We start from the raw sequence: 20,816 nt of genomic DNA on the forward strand, positions 1-20,816 counted from the left end.
CCAACATCACAAGTCTTAGCAGGGCAAAAAATAGATTGGCATTTCAAGCTCTGCTTGTTGCAGAATTTGGCTGTGTTTGCCTGAACACTGGCCAGCTGAATCTATGGACAGTGCTATCTTAACAGTTTGCGAGTGGGAGGATCTCAAAAGTAGGGCAATGGGATAAAGACCACGATGGTCTTGGTGTTTATTCAAGATATATGAATTTTAAAGCACTCAAATCCCTTAAACATGACAAAAGCATTTTCTCGAGGTTAAAGGGGGACACCAGGCTCCACGGTAACACCATCGCATGCTGTCCAACAAAAATGATGCCATAATATAAAAATAAATCTAAAAGATATAGATTACTCTATAAAAAGATGGCTACTTTTGAATAGTTTCATTAGTTGGCTGACTTCATGTGATGCCTCATTATCAGAAGCTGTGGTGACAAAATGGTGTTGTTTTTTAGAAGAAAGCAAGAAGAGGAAATAAGCATCTCTGTAAACATGGAAAAGAAAATAATCAAAAAATGAAAAAAACTTCTTCTGCTGGCTAATTCAGTTAGTGACTGTGAAATGTTGTGTTAGTTAACTAAAGCACAGTGTTTCCAGGTAATATGTTCAGTATGTGACAACATGAAGCAAACAAAAGAAAAACAATCCCCAGAATGTGAAGTCACCAAACAACCATGATGGCTGGATAACAGCCATTAACTTCTTGTTACTGTTCCAGCAGGGGTAGTTCTGGTAATGATAGCTCACTTAGTTGTTAATGATCACAATGGCATCATGGAAACAAACAGTTCAATAGAGAATTAATCTATCGCTAATGTATAAATTAGCCCTGTTTGAAAGTTTTGAGAGTTTTGGGACAGCTCTGAAAACACTCAGTCTGGATCCCTGGTCATACTAACCAACAAGGACGATGAGTGCGGTGAAATGGAGAGGGTGTTTAAAGTCACAGTGTGTCCCTTTGTGATTAATGGAAGAAAAAGAAAAATATTTTTAACTGGGGCCCAGTTTACACAAGAACAACAGAAGCGCATATGGACTGAGACATTATGGCCACGTTCGGTTGTTCGTTATGTGTGATGATTTGTGATGAATCCGCTGGTGTTGAATGTCAGATGAGTTGTCTGTCCCTGGAAAAAGAGAAAGAGCCAAAAAAAAAAAAAAGTGAGTGAGTGAGCAGCTTACCGCGCAGCTGTCTCTTAAGGCGTCATACTTGCGTTGTATCTCATCTCTGTGTGCCTAGGAGGTATGACAAGAGAGAAAGGGACAGATTTCACTGCCTGAATTATATAACATCAAAGGAGACACCGTCTTCAGTACTCCTCTACTTCCTCTGTCTCTCACTCTGAGCACGGTGATCTCCTCTTCAGCCTCTGCAGTGGTCTCCTCCAGCTCAGTCTTGGCCTGCTGTAGCTGGCTCTCCAGAGCGTGACGAGCTGCCTGCAGGTTGCTGATCTGGGATTCGCGCTCTTGCAGTGACAGGGTCAGCTCCGTCACCTGACGCTTAATCTCCAGCTTCTGTTCCTCATGCTCCAGCCCAATCTACAAAAGCAGACAGAGAGGGGCCCCATCCAGGATCAGGGAGACGGAGGAGGCATGCTGACATGATACTACTTCCCCAAAGGGATGAGAGAGCATTACACCTGACGCTTCGCCTTGTCTGACTCTTAATAGAGAGTTAACAGGACAGTTGGTCAATACCAGAAGTTCAGCAATGCTCTAAGCGTGGAGATTTCTAGCCTATAAACTTCTCTTTCTGGACAGCTTTAGAACATTTCAAATCCTCTACAAGACTCTACTACATCCCAACATCATATGTCAAATTTATGTATTGTGTATTCTGACGCCCAATGCAGTGGCTAGAGTCTACATATGATCCTCTCACAGCTGCTTTATGGGCTGCACCTGCCTCCACATCAGGTCATGATGCACCACAATTATTTCCTCAACATTCATTCAGGAAAGCAATTATACACAGGTGTGTTTCCAGTGTTTGGAGGCAGATCAGCACAGATGGAAGTGGTCTAGTCCACAACCGCATCTATTTAACATTTAAAAGTGTTACTTCATATGCTAAAATATATAAAAAATTCTTTGTGTAGATACTGCATAACAGGTAAAAATGACTTTGAAACAGAGTTAGACATACAAGGGACAGTGAGGCATGGGACTGACGAGACAGTAAGAAATACATTGGAAACGGGAAAAATGGAAAGCAAACATAACTTGTGAGTCACACTCTGATGGGAAAACCTCTATCCAATAATCTATCAACACATGAATCCTGCTTCATAAACCCTGCTTCCGTCTCCACCCGGCTGTAATATCTCCTCACCTCTCTGAGCCTAGTTTCCAGCTCCAGCACACGGCTCTTATTGTTTTGCTCCTGCTGACTCATTTTCTCTAGATGCTCTTCCAGTTTGGCATTCTGGGCCTCCAACTTCCCAGCCTGAGACTCCAAGTAGAACTTCTGCTGGCGAAGCTCTGAGATCATCTCCTCCTGGGCTTTCCTGACAAGAGCACATATAAACATGAGCAAAAAGTTTAATAGGAGGCAACGCAACACTTCCAAGATAATCAAGTACCTTCCGTGTATTATTTTGCACAGGCCCAGTCCTCTTTAACCCTTACTTGTCATCAGTACTTACATGTTTTTCTGGGTGTAGATGCTGCTGTTGGCTGCCAGTTTGTTGGCCTCAGACAGCTCAGCAATCCTCTGCTCCAAGTTGTTCATCTTAGAGTCCATAGCATTTATGGTCTGAACAGAAATGATGGAAGTTATAACTTGTGTTTTAATGAAACATTCAGTTGGATCTTCACATCCCCGGTTTTAATTGGGATCAGGTTAAGGCTCATTATTGTGTGCTCTACAATAAACTACCCAAGATTATTCCAAACAAGAAATCTATGTCAGTGTGATAAATGTTAAAATATGCCTGAAATTGTGTCGCTGCCAAGCTGGTCAGTTCTTACCGCCTTCTGTTCACTGATGATGTTGCACTTTTCCCGCACCTCCTCCTCATATTTGCTCTGACTGGACTCCAGCATCTCCTTATCAGCCATGTCCGCCTTCATCTGGGCCTCCAACACCTGCTCAATGCCAGGCAGCCCACATAACCATAACCAGGATATCACTTAACAGGACAGAGAACGGTGTGAAGAGGACATACTGTAGATCTCCCAAGCTTAGAGAGCACCCACAACTCAACCAGCTGAAGCATGACCACTAAACATAGCACAGAACACTTCCTGTACTTTCACTGGGATATACCTGCCTGTTGTTTTACATTCCAACAAAGGCTGTCTGTGTGTGTGTGTGTGTGTGTGTGTGTGTGTGTGTGTGTGTGTGTGTGTGTGTGTGTGTGTGTGTGTGTTTATGTGTTCTGAAATTTTACCTTTATCTTGTCTTCATAGAGCTTCTCCTTCTGCTTCAGGTGAGCCTCCAACCGCTGGGCTGTGCCTTGAGTCTCACGCAGATTTTCCTCCAGCTCCTACACAAAAAATACAAATATGTTTGGCACAGCGTATTAAATATCAGCAGCGACACGCAGAAAGGCTGGAAGTAGCCAAAAGTACTTCCTAACTGATCTTCGGTACAAGGGTAACGTACAAGGCATTATCATCAGACACAGCCCATTAAGTAGTTAGAGGTAATCCAAAGGACTCCTAAATCAATAACACTTGATCGCAATCAGTGTTGAAATACAGTTTTAACCGGCTTTTATTTAGCTTACCTGTGAGGGTGTTTTTTGATGTCAGATACAATAAATATGGCAAGAAAGTGTTAACAAGGCAGCAAGTTACTTTAAAATATGAATAAATACTAAGACCTTGCCTTTGTGACTATGGATGTCGTAAGTAAATGGGTTCATGAAACACAATATCATCCACAACAATGACTTCAATCCTGTCCCTTGTCTTCACTGTGTAACTCTTTATTGACCTTTTTCACTTATTATCAGGAAAAGCACAGGTGGAACTAATGACCAATACACAAACCCTGTAACAGGTAGACCTAAATGGAATACACCAATTATTAGTTATTAATTACATTTGTGCTTTTCCTGCTATGACATGTCAAAATGTCTTAACAATTCACTGCATTCAAACCAAATGTTTCACTCAGTAGCTTTTTGACCAAGTCTTTAGAGGACACTCCAGGCTACAACTTTAGTGCTATTTAGGAGTAAGATTAAAAACTTTAGTGGAGCTACATAATAACGCTATTACCTTCTCCCCCGCACATCCCTCAGACCTAAACAGACTTCTGATCAGGTTGAAGATGGGTGTAGGTATGGAATAGATTGAGTGACCGAAAGTTCTACACTCATAAGAATAATACAGGTGTAATTTGTAACAGGTGCAACAAAACTAACAGGACAGTGAGGGAGAGGTGTCAATCAAACACAGTGTGTTTACGCCCACACTTATGAGGTTAACTAATTGAAAGCACATATGTGGGTGTATCATAGATGTGTAGGAGTTTTTAAAATGACTGTTATTAGGTATAACTAATTATTGTATGAGGTATCATTCTGCACCGTGTATATAGGAATAACAGTTTACATCCACAGCATCCATAAAGATGGTGGATGATAAACCTGAGGTTTTTCAGAAATATTATATAAAATAGCACTTCCTCTGCAATGATGACAATGAGCTGTGTTTATGTCACACCTCCTCTGATTATTTTAGCTCTGCACAGGAAATGAAAGGTGGGTTATGTGAAAAGAAATTAGCATGAAGCATGAAAGTGTATCATGTATTCACAGTGTATGTGTTTCTTCTGCTCTGTATGCCTTTGTAACTGTATTGCTTTAAAACTACCACATGCTTGCTGTTCAGGCATCCACAGCACATTCCTAAAAAGGAGACACCCAGGACTGACATCTTGTCCCAGTGACCTGCTGCTTCAGGTTACCATTTACGGTGATGTAGATGTTATGACTGTCTCATATAAGCTATAGAGGACCAATCGTGTGTGTTAATGTGCTTCTTTTTTGCTGGAATAATATTTTATTTAAATTTTATTTTTCTTCTGGGGAGCATATCTGTCTGACTTCTGACTCCTGTAAGGTATCATCTCCATATTGTACAATACATGTGTTAACCTTCAACTCTTCTGTGTTTTGAGTGTTACTTCATGTGTGCTCAGTGTTTTACAGGCAATTTCCGACTCAGTTACCAGAATCTTATCTGCCATCTGTTGAATCTGTTGGCCTTTGCTCTGGATCTCATCCTTCAGTTTAGTCTCCCGGCGCTCAACAATCTCCAGCCTTTTCACCTGGTTCTCAAGAGTCTTCCTACCATCCTGCACACAGTGAACGGTAACAAACACTGATAAACACATTCAACCTTTAATTGACTGAAATTTTTAAAAAAAATGCAACCAGAGGTCAGAGGATCCGCAGTCCAAAATCAAACACATTTAGTAGGAATGCTAAGTAGACTTGTGATTTCCACTTCAAGGAAGAACTGATGATATACTCTAACAGCTGCATCCATTTGGCTTGATCGCGATGCACCTCTGCACTGTTTATTATTATTCAAACTACCACACAATGTCTCTAAAGAGCCCATTTGCATTCATGCATAATGGTGTGAGAGATCTTAGGAGCTGTGTAAATTTGACCATTTGCATATTTTCTGTCCTCATGTCTAAATTCACCAACATTTATTAGCAAATTTATTTGGTGTTTTAGAACTGTGTGTTGTCCCTCTCTCGTAAATTGGTTTGGTTAAACATATCTGCCAAATGAGTAAATGTGAATTCATGACAACCCCTCTCAAAAATTAACTGTAGGTAACTACAGCCACTGTATAAATGAAAATGTAATGTATCCATATGTATGTATTTATTGCAGAATTTTATTAAAACGGATCCAAAAATGACAACTTTGAAAGTTTAACACAAGTAAACATTTAAAACTTTAGTCTTCCTCTCTTTTTTGAGCACAGAAACGTTCATGGATATTACTATGCATACCCTACTCACTTAAACCTACACTCTGGTGTGATTTGGGTGAAAGTCTGAGACTGTGATAGTACAGAGGGACATCAGCGTCAATCAGCTTAAAGACTGTTTGGTTTAATTTTACCCTGTGTCCTTTACAAAAACAGGACAGTGAGGTAGCTTTACAAACCAGGACATAGAAAAATCACATGAACACCAGTGCATTTGCTTTTCAAATTATGATCAAATGTGACGAACATTCAGGCTATCTGACATGCTATTGTAGTATCACAGAACAAGTGTCCCTCAGAAGGCGCAACAACAACATGCAAGAGAACATATGGGCTCTTTGTGCTTAGCAGATACCCAAGCCAGATTTATTTATGCAACACTTTTAACAAAGAGATTTGTGATATTGAAAAGCGAAGAAATGATACACAGAATAATGGTAAGAAACAGGCAAGAGGCCAGAACACATATATGCAAGGCTGTAATGCAAGGTGTTTGTGTATTGTGCATAACCGAGGTGTGTGTGTACCTCAGTCTCACGGAGGCGTCTACGCAGGCTGTCACTGGAGTCTTCCTTGTTCTGTAGCCTCTCTAGATCTCGCTCCATGCGCTCTTTGGCCACTCTCATAGTCTGAAGGAGGTCTGTCGCCTCAGCACTGGCCTTTAACGCCTGGGAGTTAAATGAAAAAATATCAAACCAAAAGTATGTGTTCATACATACACATTTACAGGAACTCAAATAGTAATAGAAAGTTGAAATGAACCTTGTCTAAACCTCACCTTTCCAACCTCATCAATTGAAATAACCGGGTCAAAATAAAAATCATTTGAATATGTTCCAGTATAACATCATATTAAACACATGAAATGTGTTCAGTTTGCTAATAATTATGTAGCTGCAGTCTTCTTAGTATTCCAAACAACACTGGTGATACAAGGTTACAGTGGCTGTTGATAAAGTTTAAGTGCATGAGAAACACTTAGCCCCATTGTGGACTCAGTAGGTCCTGAATATCAGTACCACAACCTCAAGTGCTCTTGGCAGAATGGATTATACTTTTAAATATTCATTTCTAGAAAAAGACAATTAGGATGAAATTATTATTTTTTTTACTAATGAGGCAAAACTGTTTGATTGACGATAATTGAGCAGTAAGTCTAGTTTTAAAAGACAGCTGAATTGTTCTCGGGCCATTTACCAAATCTGACTATAGACCACAGCTTAAGAGAAAGACAGTGAGAGAAAGAAGGAGGTCAGGGAAGGTAGAAAAGGAGTTTATACACTCATCTGAAAGTGTAAAATGCTGTTAAATGTTTTGCGTTTGGCAGCACGAGCTCATATAAATTATTCATTAATCTTCCAAGCAAAAATATTCTACCTTGGCAAGCTTCTCTTGAAGATCGTGGATCCTTGTCTGTTGCTCAGCATTGGCCTAAAAAAAAAACATACAGTCATCATGATACGTAAAGCTTAAATGACAAGTGACATTTAGGCTTAACATCCTTGGTTAGAGTCACTTGAATTCGTTAGTGTTAGAAACGAACTTCAGACACTACCTTCTCCAGCTTGGTGATCATCTCCTCTGCTTCTGCTTTCCCTTGCTCTTTAGCCTGTTAAGATATTGGAAAATCAGTGAGATCCCTCCCACACATGATCATGGCAGACAGTAGAACCTTTATGACTACAAGTGAGCTAAATATCATTATAGTTAATATCGTGTTACATTGAGTTACACTGCTACCAAATAGAATATGTGCAGTTTATGTCCAATAAGCCAAACTTCTTCCTGTGTAGGTTTCAGAATCCTTAACAGTTATAGTTACAGTGTAGACCTTCTGCATCCTATGCTGGTAGTCTGCAGCCTTCCTCTTCAGTTCCTCGCTGGACTGCCGAGACTCTTTCAGCTCAGCCTCGTACAGGTCGCTACGCCGCCGGGCAGCAGACAGGTCCTCCTCCAGCTGTCTGATGGAAACTCGCATCTCCTCCAGCTGGGCATGATATTCCTGCGCAAAGACCACACAGATCCCCCCCACCCCAAGATAAGAGAGGAGAGGAGGGGAGAGGAGAGGAGCAACGGTCCTAAACACAAAAGGAACATCAACATTAACATGTGACCAAAAGAACAGCAGATTCCACTTAGCAGAGCATGTCTGCCAAAAAAGCACCTAGATTGGCAGTCAATCTTTTTGAATTATGGCCACTTATGAGCACTTTACCCATTTAACTTCACTATATTTGTTTAGCAGACATTAAGGGTACCCCTCTACCACTGCGGCAAAATTTGGGAAAAACCGGCAGAGCGATTACTGTATGTCTAAAAAGAAAAACAGCTCTCCAGCAGCCTCGGTGTTGTTTGACCTCAACCTGTTTGCTGAAAATGTTCTTGCTGGAAGCCACTGCATCATTCATAAGAGCAAACTCATTCATAAGAGATGTACTTTAGGCATGCTGCTAGCACATTCAAACTTAACAGGATGAAAACAGTTCAGCACAGTGGGCTTGTCTGAAGGCCATTATATGTCAGATTTTTTGGCAGTCACAGGAGTACACAGACTTCAAAGTTTTGATACCAAGTATAACCTCACTAATGGTATAAAAAGTCAATGAACAGAGAAAGGAATGTGAAGAGAAAAATTTTTAATCAGCCAGAGTCACTTAATGCATATGTCTGTCTAACAGTAATTAGTCACAGCCTAACAGATCTAATTTCAACCTTCTCATCAGATTACAGGGCACACTGGCCTGTCCGTCAGGCTGGTAAAAAAGTAGCATGCTTCTGCAACCAGGGAGACACCGACACAGATTAGGACAAGTGAAAAAGACAGCATCAGACATGGTGAAAACAACAGTTTTACTCAAGTGGAGTGGGAGATTACATATGTAACCAGTGAAGAGACTGTCTCCCTGAGCAGTTAGTCCATGTTGATCTTCCATATGGATGGGAACTTACCTGTGTGGGTCAGGTAAGAAAAAACACAAACAGTTATGTGGCTGTGCAGAGTGTTAAAATATCCGTGTCCCCACCCCTTACTTATCAGTTTGGCTCTACAGGAACAGACAGACAGTTTCCATCAATGAGCATCGACTGGTTCTCCTGAGAACCAACTTTCTTCTGGCTGTGGCTTCCCAGGCCAATAAAAGCCAGAAATGATTTTCAAATTCCAGTAATTCTTTGGCAAAACAATGACTTGTAAGGAAATTAAAGTCAAGGGAATTCAGCTTTCCGTATGATGTTAAACAACTAAGGCCTTGCAGGGAGTTGAATCACTGTGTTCTTTTATTACAGAAAAGCAGACATATAATACATTTTCTGTCCTTGGCTCATTCAGATTATCTGTTGTGTGAAAAGGCGATTGTAAAGCAAACATACCTGCATCGTTTGTGCCAGAATTTTGCCGTTGTGGATCATTTACTTTTGTTGAAAAAGACATTCAAAAATCAATATACAGTAATCTAGTGGGCATTCATCCTCAACATTATCAATTTATATTTCTGCTTCACAGATTTAATACCCCCTAAAGACAGAGAAAGAGCTTCAAATCAGTAATTATATGTCGATTCGCTTACGGTCTTTATCCACAGTATCATCGGTCCATAAAAGCTCAGGACTGATGGGGAATGTGGACATTTATGAGGGCAACTCTTGAATCTTAAAAGTTACACTCTCAGTGGTTATCTTAAACCTTGAAATCATAGAATTCAGTACATAAAAGAGTAACCGTTAACACACAATGAGCCAGTGTCAAATATCCTTCAAAATAAACATCATGTTGCAGAGCGGATGAAACAACAGAAACAAACAATAGGCTACAGATGTTTCATTTATGACTGTCCCATACATGCACTTGTACCTACACGCGCAAGCACGCTCCACACGTGTTCAGAAGATTTCACGCTATTCCACAAATTAACCTCTCACTAAAATGCCCAAACACCAATTGTGCAATCATAGCTTAGCAACCACAACTAGGAACAGCCTGTCAAGCTTTGGATTTCTCCACATGCCACAGCTGTATGCATGGGACTCTACTAATGGCAATACTCTGCATGTGCTGTTGTGGAGGGCTGTGTCTTTTTTATTTTGCCTTTCTGGAACCAAAACCAAAAGAGCTAAGTATGTCAGCTAAGGGACAAAACAGGGTTACGTTAGAATGATAAGGAACATTGTCAAACCAGACTTGTATCATATTTATAATACTAAGACTAACTACCTCTACAGCACCTCTGCAGCACAAAAACAATGTTTCTCTGTTTCCATATCTTCCACACAGCTCATCAGATGGTGAGGATGCTGACTCTCTGCATGGAACATGTAGCTTCAGTCTCAGTCCTTTGCACAATATCATTTATGCAACAATCTAGTGCATAATACTCTTTTGCATGCTTGTTTTAAAAGGAGTGAGCTGGAGACTTTAAAAGTCAGCCAGAGACAGTGTTTTCAACCAAGTCATGGAGCTACCATTAGCTCAATTAGCTAGCAAGCTACAGCTGATGAAATCTGACAGGTGTCATTTCATCTGGTAAGACTGATAGTTGGCTAGAAATGAGAAGGCTGCATTTGTCTTCCTCTCTTTGAAATCAAGAACCCATTGTTTCAAAAATGACTAAGAATTTTGAGTGGTAAATCTGCCACAGTTACCGCTGCAAACTGCATACAGTATGTGTCATCTGACAATGGAAAGCCTGACAGGCTTAGCAACAGTAAGTAAGGGGGGGAGGGGCTCAGCGAACAGTCAACGGACAGGTGGTGGCCATGATGCACCAAGCAGAGTAGCAATGTGCCAGTAAAGGTAATGAAGAAGTCCAAAAAAAAACAAAAAAAAACAGAAATGATCAAATAAAAACAGAGACATAAATAAAAGGACATTAAGGTATATTAACAAAAGCATAAAAAAATATCTGGATAAAATCATAACACAAACAGCACTGCACAAAAACCTGATAAAATACAATCAAATAAAAAGTAGAGTGTGGCCAGGCATCTCTTCACAATGAGAATCAAGAAGCTAAAGAAAAGAGATGGGTCATTAGGAGGGTTTTAAAGATATCAATGGACAGTGAAGAAGTAATTGCTAGTGACAAACTTTCACAATTTAGGGCCAACAACAGAAAAATCTTGATCACCCTCAGCTTTTAACTGGGTATGTGAAATGAAGAGCAGTGACTGGTCAGCAGATCTGAGGGTCTGGAACTGGAATAGGGGATGAGTAGTTGAGAGATGTAACCTGGTGCCTGTCCATGCAGTGCTTTAAAAACTTTTTAGGGGGCAACTGAGTCTAGAATGTTGGTGCTAATGCAACTGAATACTGTAACCAGTTCTTCTGGGTCCAGTCCAGCAGAGGGAGCTTTAATGAGAGCAGAGAAGGCATCTGAGAACTGCCCAGCAGTGAGAGGGGTAATAGAACTGGAACAGTTTCCTGGCAGGCTGGGTTTAGGAGTCTGGGAGGGGAGAGAGGTGGAGAGCATAATGGGCCACGGATCATATAAACTGACACTGTTTATCTGGACATTTGGGACCGGAATGCCAAAAGTTAGATTAAGGTCAAGAGTATGGCCATGTAGGTGAGAAAGACCCATGGCTAATGAAGTAAAAGTGAAAGAGTCAGTTGAATGTGAAAAATCCTGAGCATGAAGGTTAGGTAGACAGCAAATGTGAATGTTAAAATCTGGCAAAATTAAAAGGTTTTCAGGATTAGAAACCATAAAAGACAAAAACTCAAAGAATTCATCAATTCTTTTTTAAATGTTTTTGAATTTTTGAAAAGAGGTGTCTTATTTGGTGCATGCAGAATAGTGTAGCGCGATTGGATGAAACATGGATCAGATTACAAATGCTGGAAGCAGCAGTGTCGCTGCACAGGTGGGAATATAACCTGGAAGTAGCTTTAGTAGTCATTTATAATGGTATACTGGTATGTGTGGGGGTAGTGGGGCTTGTAGAACATAGCCCAGACCCTTTGGAGAATTTACTTTGAGAAGTGGAACCAACGCTATGAGTTATAAGTGACCACAAAAAATTGGGGTGGAAACCATCTCTTTTATATCCAGAATAAATTACATTTGTCCACAAAGTTCAGCTGATGGCTTTGACATGACACCGATAACCAGGTGTTTAAACTCAGTTATAAAACTGAAAAGCACCCCATGCCTCAGCTGATTGTGGGGATTAGACTGGAGATTAGAACACGCCTATTTGACTCATTAACTGCATTCAACACATAACAAAAGTGGCCAAATTCATCCAGGACAGTAAACCTGTAGCTCAGCTGCAGCACTAAGGCAGGTGGATGGGAAGAGCCCCGGTTTTGGTTTATGTTCCGAACCAGTGTCCATCAGCAGACAAGGGAGATGAACAGGGCAGAGTCTCATGCTCTGCTGCTTCCTGAACCAAGGAGCATTTCACTACACCCGCTGTACGATAAGCAGCACAGGCTACAGGAATGGAGGGACGCCAGGGAACTGTCCTTATTTGCCTATTCATACAAGAGACATTTTCCACACATACGTCCATCATGCCTTTCACAGAGGTGGATCTCATCTTCGTTTACACAAACTTTAAACATCTTATAGCATGTGACAGTGACTTTTCCATGTCTCCTCTGGGTTTAGCTGGAGCACTATACATTCCCGATGAATGGTTGACTGATTTCACTGAGCCTGATTCCAAGAAAGAACAATATACAGAAGATGAGTAAAGTAACAAAGAAAACTTACTGGCATTTGTTCCTTCAAACACAGAGGAACTGGTAGTTAGACGTGACGTAAGCTAACGTGAGAAAAAGGGTGCTTTGAGGGCTTCATCCCTCAGCCCAGTGCTAATCTGAAAGGCAGCCACTTGAGAATGAGCTGTCATTTATAATGCCTAAAATCGATGGATGACTACTATCATGGGTGTGAAATGACTGGAGGGCTGACGAGAGAAAAGAAACAGTAGATGAACAAAATTGGTCTCTTTCCTTCTTGCCTGTCTTCCTCTCCCTCTGGAGCTAGAAGAAGCAGGCAAAACATGGAAACATTAAAAAATCAAATTTGCAAATATATTTGCAAATGTATTCAACACATTTGTTTGGCCTCAAGGATACACATCCTGTGTTTTGGAGAGAGACCCTGAATGTGAATATAACTTTGTTTATTTACAAGAATACTCAACAAGGTACTTTCAAATCTACATTAATGTTTGTCTATATTATCATTATGAGATAATAAAGTGCAGGTTTTTTCAAATTAATCTAAAAGAACTTCATAAAACTAAGACAGACCCTTTGTTTTTCTAGACCCACTGCACGTACAACACACACACTCCATGCATACACTGATGGCCAATAAAGTGTGATATGCCTTTTTGAGTTTTTCTGTGTAAATACAACCAAGACAGGAACAGTGCAGTTTTCTGTAGTTCTTTGCTCTCATGTTCTTTAGTGAAATTGCACGTTTTCAGGTCTTAATGGCTTCGGCACAGATTGCTTTTCTCTGGAAATGAATCTATCCCCAATCTCTACTGTTTGTTGATCCAACACTGCATGGCTCCTGCATGAAAATGATAAACACTGCAGTCATATGACAGAGCGTGGGAGACAGATGCTTTTCAAGATGAAATACTGGATTTAGCGGGCGTAAATACCATGCTGAGAGGCTCCAATGGGAAGACAAACCAGATAATGTGCATGAGCAGCACACTATCCTCACAAATGTGAAGAATCACGTTACCTACAGAAAGTTTTCTTTTGAGAAGCTTAGTGATTTTTTATGTCTGCCAAGGTATACACATCCAATTACAAGGTGCTCAGTTCAACCGTAGTCTTGCTGCTGTTGACCAACACAAACCTTTGCTAACATCTCCTGGCAATCCTGATGCGGGTGTGTTATGAATGTTCCCCTGACAGTGATCATGCTTACTCTGTGAGGCTGTAAAACAAAAGTGTCAGGGTGAATGAAAACTGAGCTGATCAGTTAACATTAACAAAGTTAACATTAGCAATGTTGCTGAGGAAAAGGATCTGTCATCTAAACATCCTGAGGAGGAGCTGGAGGATGTTGTTCCCCAGCAACATCCTCCAGCTCCAGGGGTCTCAGTATGCTTCAAATAAGAAGCATGGCCAGTAAGTTAACAGGGTCTGAAACACCTTTTAGAGATCAAACTGGATGTCTGCGTCCAGCAATCTCTCTAACTTTCCAAAATAGAAAATCTGACGATCATGATCATTTCATGCAGAGACTGGCCAGGTCTGTGGAGGTGCCAAAGTACACAGGATTTGACCTTCTCTGTCAGGAAGTTTTTTTTTCCTATTTGTCACGCAACTACTTCTGTCCTGCCCTTTTCGTGTGTATCATGAATGCCTTTGAGAAGAGGCTGCTGGAAAGTGTGCACCTTTATCGCCCTCTGTACGACTCATTGCATTAAGAGAAAAAAAGACACAGGCACAGAGTTATTGGAGAAAGATCAAGGAGGCAGTGGGATGCAACCAAGATGGCACGGTTTTCGCCTCACCTTTGAGCATAGCCATTCAGAGCAGGTATAACAGCTGGGAATCCCTCAAGCACATCCTGGGTCTGGAGGGATTCTGTCCAAGTCAGACATGACGTGCACACCTGTACTTCGATTAGCATCTCTTGCACAGGAGCAGCAGCTTAATTCATAGGCCCTTCTGAATTTCATGAACCATTTCTATTATAATTTTGTATTGCATTGTATTAATATCATTTCTGAATTACAACATGTTGTTCTGAGACAGGATTAAAGGATTAGGATTGTATTTTCTACACAGTAACGTGTGTGTGCAGTACATACTATTAAATGCACATTTTCAGAACTTTCTAAGAACATAAAGGACAGGATGCAGTCCTCTAATACACATCACTGGTTTTTAGGCAGTATATCAAGTGATGGTCAAAAATTCTGTTTCTCAAACAGTATGAGCTCAGGCCCCAGCACCTCATCACGACAGCCTGCCCACTGCATCAGTGCTCTCTTCACTCGTAGGTATATGGCTCTCATCACCATAGCAACCATTGCACAATGTATTCAGTGCTTGGTAACCAGCACTAGTGTAGGCTGAGAAAAATAGGTTGCTTTTCTATTACCTTTTTAAGGAAAAGTGGTGCATAATGCCAGGGAGATGATTTTTCATACTCTTTATCTGTTGTCCTAAACTGTCAGTCTCGTAACAGCTCAATGCTCACAGCTGGCAACACGATGTCATGTGGTGCTGCCACACATGCCGAAATATAAGCATACACACAAACACTCACACATGCCACACACTCATCACATTTGATTTTAGTAATTAAGGGCTGCATGTACAGTAAACCTCCTCTGTCTCTTTCTTTCATTAATAGTGTTCCTGATTCCAGGGAGACTCACAATGAGTAGACCCGGCACACACTTGATACAGTCTTTATACCATATATAGAGCACGACAGATTGTATAATCAGTCTGAAAAAATGTGGCACATTGGTTTTTCTTGAAAATAAAGAACTGTTCATATATTCAGAGGTAAATTTCTAAACAAACCTCAACAAAACACGACATGAACTGCATCTGTATAGTGCATACCCTTGTAAAAAGGTTTAAGGAATGAAAACAACCATTTACATAAAGAGGATGCTGCAGTAGTAGACATTTCTACACATGCAGTGCATGCTTAACGCTGCTCTGACTGAACTGCTCCAGAGAGTGGTGGGATTCTGACATCACATGCCCGTCTAATTAACACTCACACCCCACACACACACACAGCCTTGGTGACTTGACCTGCTCCATCTGACTGCTGCTATGAAATACTCTTAATTTGCTTCTTCATGACGATAATTCTTTTGACATTTCTTCTTCATGCTTTACATACCGTACCCATCACTGCAAATATCCATTTAACAAGCGAATGAGTGCTGAGATAAAATTAAAAGAAGAACAATTCTGCCACCAAAGAGACATTGTTTCATTTGTTTTTGGCACAACAAACTGTTTAAAGTAAAACACTGAAATCTTAAATGGCTGCAATGTTAGATAGCAGATCGGTGATTAGCCTTACTGTGCCTTGTTCCAGTTTTGAGCCCCCAATATCGGGAGTAAATGGTATGTATCTCAACCCACTGACCTGCCAAGATAACATCCAAGATGACATCCTACCTGCTCTTTGATCTCTTGAAGCTTGTTGCTCTGTTCCCGGATGTCATGGAGGAGCTGCAGTGCTTTATCATCCTCCTGTGACACTTCCATACGAGCCTGCTCCAAACTGCGCTTTAGACTCTGTAACCAAGACATACATATGCTCGGTCAGTTCAAGTAATGTGGTCTAATACAGCAGCCCTGCAGTAACTGGTTAAAATGTTTGTGTTGAAATGGTTTTAAATAAGTGTTGATTCCACCTCTTGCTCATTTTGGAAATGAATTGGATTTTATTATTGCTGAGACGTATTTCTAATATTTTATTGACTCAAATTATCAACAAATCTCAAATGCAGTCAAATTCTAATACGTGTGTACACAGACGTGTAAAATCAGATGCACCCAGACACGCAGACACACACACACATTTGAAGTCAACAGTCCACATGGTGTCCACTGTAGTAAGCACAGGGCTACTCACGCTGCATTCTGTAATGTAGGTTGCCAGGTCCTGTTCGAGGATGGTCCTCTGCGTCTCTGAGGCCTTCAACTCTATATCCTTCTGCTGCAGCACTGACTCAAGGTCAGACATCTTCCTCTGGACGAGTGAGATCTCCTGCTCAACCTGGGAAAAAGAATATAGCATGGACCAAACTTTTCTGTGACACTCTGGTATTAGTAATGAATCTCTGGGGCCCATTGAGCTGAGTAGATATACTTTTTAACAGCCTCTTTTGAGAGTATGTTAAAGATAAGTAAAAATACACTTGTAGCATTTGTGTGTGTATTTGTGTATCTTTCTATGGTTGCGTGTGTGTGTGTGAATGCAAGTTTAGAAGACTGCACTTCTCTCATGGCATATGTCACTGGTAGCGATTGATGATACAATTAGATGTGCCATTACAGCATTACAGGGCCTGAAGAGCATTGGAAACCAGAGAAACAGCAGGGCTGGCAGCACAGTCACAGATACACAGTCACAGCACTTAGTGTAAGGCAGCACTAACACACAGTCAGAATGCAGACACATGCTCACAACAACACAGTGCCACAGCATGGGGCTGCAGTCAGTAAAACCAATGGGTCAACACTGTAGTGGAATTCAACCGTAAACCGTAAGATTATCTTTATTACAAAGGATTAGCACATCTAACTGGGAAATCAGATGGTACAATTTATTGATGGAAGTTGCTTTGCAAAACACACATTGATGTGACTTTATTAAACTTTATTTTATCAAAATAATTTAAATAAATTAATTCAATTTCCTTGATTGAAATCATACAAATATTTGTAAAAACTAAAACATTAAATGTTGTTTACGGAGGGAAAAGAATAATGAAAACTGATAATGGAGATGTGGGAGGAGAGAGGCATGCTCTCCATAACAGCACAAACCCATGTACAGAGTGGAAAAATCATTTTAATTAACCTTTTTAAAGTGTTTCTCCTTTTCATAATTTTTGCAGTTATTCCACTGCATGGTAATGGTCATGTTCTATCCTTTTTTTCTTTTTTAACCACCTCAGTACCAGAAACTTATTTCATTATTTATTACACTTTATTTTCCATAGCACTCACTGCACTTTTAAGGTTGTTTAACTTGTAATTTTACCCCATAAAACATAAAAAAGAACCATTGTTGTGCTGTGTTCAATCATGCACCCACAGTTGTTTTGTAGGAGTTTTTAAAGAGTGTAGTTAGTATACCTGTAACAAATTCATGGCACAAGGACCACCCAATCCTCTAAAATAGTCAGAGTGACATGGAATATTAAGATATATAAAACACACAAACATGTATACACACACACAGAAACTTGTACTGCTATCTTTGTAAGGACACTCTGACAATATACCTAAGCCCTTACCCTAACCTAAACCCAAGTCTAACCTGAAGCCTAAAACCACAGTCTTAAGCCTCAAACAGCCTGTTTGAAGGTTTGAAGGTGTGTCAGAAAGTGAGGACCAGCCAAAATGTCCTCACTCTGTAAGATCTGTAACTCCAACTGGTCCTCACAAAAATAGAAGTTCAAGAGCACACACACACACACACACACACACACACACACACACACACACACACACACACACACACACACACACACACACACACACACACACACACCAGTTCAGCTATAGTGCAAACTGACGACAGATGGCTGAATTAGCTCGCCGCGGACACAAACTCTTACCATGTGAAGAATAATACCTGTGACATGTGTCCGGCAATTCTGGCTGTTTTGTGTTTTTAAAGTAATGATGTTTTTCCAAAGGAGATGCCGTTATCTAGAGAGTTGATGGATGTAGCCACTAATCTGCAGGAGAGGAGAACACGAAGAGAGAATGGGAGATTGGGAACAGGGAGAGAGAGAAATGACAGTAAACAGTCTTTATGCTCAACCTCTCTTGAAAACTGAAGTGCTGACTCAGTGCTCTTATGTAAAACACTTAGCTTTTATAATCATACTGTATGGATGACTGGAATCATTTACCTTTCATGTGTGTTACGACACTCATAAAATTTAAAGCACACTATAGAATTAATGTATCTAAATGTTAACTATATCTATAACTATAACAAGGATATCATGCCCCAGATCACTGTTATTGTTATTACAATCAAAAATTCACATAGTAATTCTCATTAGAAATAGCTAATCAAGCAAATGTGCCCTCATTAAATAAATCTCAAAACCAAACTGTAACATTGGCTCTAATGCCAGGAACAGCAATTAGTAATCAAGCACAGAAGACTTGAGAAATTCACATAGCACATAGACCTAGTCATTCCACAGCAGTGATGCTTCAGACATTAACACTTTTCCCATTTATACAGCCTCATGGTCACACACATGATTAGCAGATGAACGTATGTTTAGCTATTTAGTGAGTTTACCACAGGAGATCCATACAGTGCTAACCAAATACGCACTCATGTTCTAGCTTAACAGACACTATAAATAAACCTGCTTGTGTTCACACAACAGCCTCTTTCACCACCACTGGATATATTTGGCAGCTTTTGTGATCGAGGCAGGCACAAGAATGAGTGATAGAGGGAGAATGTCTATTAAAAGCAGAGGCTCACCTCCCACTCCTCCCTACAGTAACATGCGCAACTCAAGCTCAACTAACATGTGAAGGGTAGTGAATTGCTATGTGTTTTTACTGTTGCATGATTGTGTGAATTGTTATTTATATTCCCTGTAGTTATACTGTCTGTTTTGACTGTGCTCTGTTTCGTATTCTGCCTGTGACCAGCAGGACGTAACCATCATATTCTTGCCCAGAAGATCACATGCAGCAGCATCTGTGTGAAAACACAAAACTACGCAGACATTGCAGATGAACGAAGGGTATTACGAGTCTCTAGAGATGACTCTGGTGCTTACTAATATTTAGGCCAGAAATGTGATTGATGTAATCATTATGCTTGAAGGGTCACTTGGGGGTGTGGGCTGTTCTGTAACACAACAGGCCACACAGCAAATGCCCAAATGCATCAGAATACTGCCTGGTATTCCAGTCTGATTGGCATGACATGATGCAGGAGCAGGTGGCTTGTAATGAGTGATGATGGCATGAAGCAAAGCGTTCGCTGAGGTGAGCTTTCTCTAGCACCTGCTGATCTTCAGCCTGTAAGCACATTACATCAATGGTACATATTCCTGCTGTCTGGTTTAGATGAGATGTCGAAAACCTCCTATTTGTATTTGGTGATTTGAAAGCAGGTGCCAGGTAGTTAGAGAGAAACAATTTTAACCCTGCAGATGTGACCCACCCAAATATTTTCACCCATGTGAAAGTGATTTGACTAAGAGACACAGAAGCCTTGTGTGCCTGGTTCTGTTGGTTCACGTGTCCCAGCAGCTCTCAGAGCTTGAAACCTGCTAATGGATCTCATACATCTATATATGCTGAGGCACTAACACTAACCTTGCATGATTTACTGTTGTATATATATAAACAATGTGGAGAACTTCCTCCACAGCCAGCCAGTGGTAAAGTTGGTGGTTACAGGGTGCCATCCTAGCATGAGGCACCAGATGGGACTCAGATCTGGCTGTCTTCCTCCCAGACTCAAGTGCTAGCTGACTGCCCATAATGAGCTGAGCTAACAGACTGTGCAGCTGGGCTCCTCCTCTGCAATAATTAGCTCCCTGAAAGCAATTACTAATAACTATACTTTTAAAAGCTCATTACAACTACAAGAAAGACAGTTTGACCACTGAGCTGGCCTCTCCGTGTTAGATGAGCATTTCCAAATTCTTGTTACAGAAGCATAACATTATACCTGCTCCAGTCCAGAAAATCATCCTACATTTCTGCCTGTTTTCACAGACAGCAGTAAGCAATATAATTACAGTACCTTTAATCAGAAATGCTCCACAAACACTGCTTGTTTTTGAGAGCTCACCAACAACACACCAGTAACATTCACAGAGGAACACTGGCTTCCAACTCAGTTGAGGAGATGTTTTTCGTGGGTTGAATAATGTGCTGGGCTGTGAGTCAGAGTTGTTGAAGAGGAGGAGAGCGGAGAGAGGTTGCATCCCAGTCATGGTGTTGCTCTACGTTCAGTCTGCAGGGTGACCAGGGGCCAGTGCTACAGTATGGGCTGTAGGCAGCGGTGAATCACAGACCTGTTGCAACGCTGTAGTGGCACAGATTCTTCTCTAAAAAACAAACCCTTTCTCCCATCTACTCCCCTCTTGATCTTTCAACCCACCCTTTACACATATACTAAG

The 20,816-nt window shown here is 40.8% G+C and overlaps 1 protein-coding gene across 1 annotated transcript in view; it reads right to left on the bottom strand.

Moving 5' to 3' along the window:
- Positions 1-20,816, bottom strand: part of LOC121184948 (citron Rho-interacting kinase) — an 84,848-nt gene that overhangs the window by 58,768 nt on the left and 5,264 nt on the right. Inside the window, exons 3-15 of the mRNA XM_041042879.1 lie at positions 16,547-16,690; positions 16,087-16,206; positions 7,783-7,962; positions 7,516-7,569; positions 7,338-7,391; positions 6,488-6,628; positions 5,182-5,307; positions 3,392-3,487; positions 2,970-3,086; positions 2,645-2,754; positions 2,332-2,506; positions 1,341-1,538; positions 1,182-1,235 (exon numbers count right to left, since the gene is read on the bottom strand). Of these exons, the coding sequence (XP_040898813.1) occupies positions 1,182-1,235; positions 1,341-1,538; positions 2,332-2,506; positions 2,645-2,754; positions 2,970-3,086; positions 3,392-3,487; positions 5,182-5,307; positions 6,488-6,628; positions 7,338-7,391; positions 7,516-7,569; positions 7,783-7,962; positions 16,087-16,206; positions 16,547-16,690 (1,569 nt within the window). The remainder of the gene's footprint in view (positions 1-1,181; positions 1,236-1,340; positions 1,539-2,331; positions 2,507-2,644; positions 2,755-2,969; positions 3,087-3,391; positions 3,488-5,181; positions 5,308-6,487; positions 6,629-7,337; positions 7,392-7,515; positions 7,570-7,782; positions 7,963-16,086; positions 16,207-16,546; positions 16,691-20,816) is intronic.

This window comes from Toxotes jaculatrix, chromosome 7 (assembly GCF_017976425.1).
Source record: "Toxotes jaculatrix isolate fToxJac2 chromosome 7, fToxJac2.pri, whole genome shotgun sequence".
Classification (NCBI taxonomy): domain Eukaryota; kingdom Metazoa; phylum Chordata; class Actinopteri; family Toxotidae; genus Toxotes; species Toxotes jaculatrix.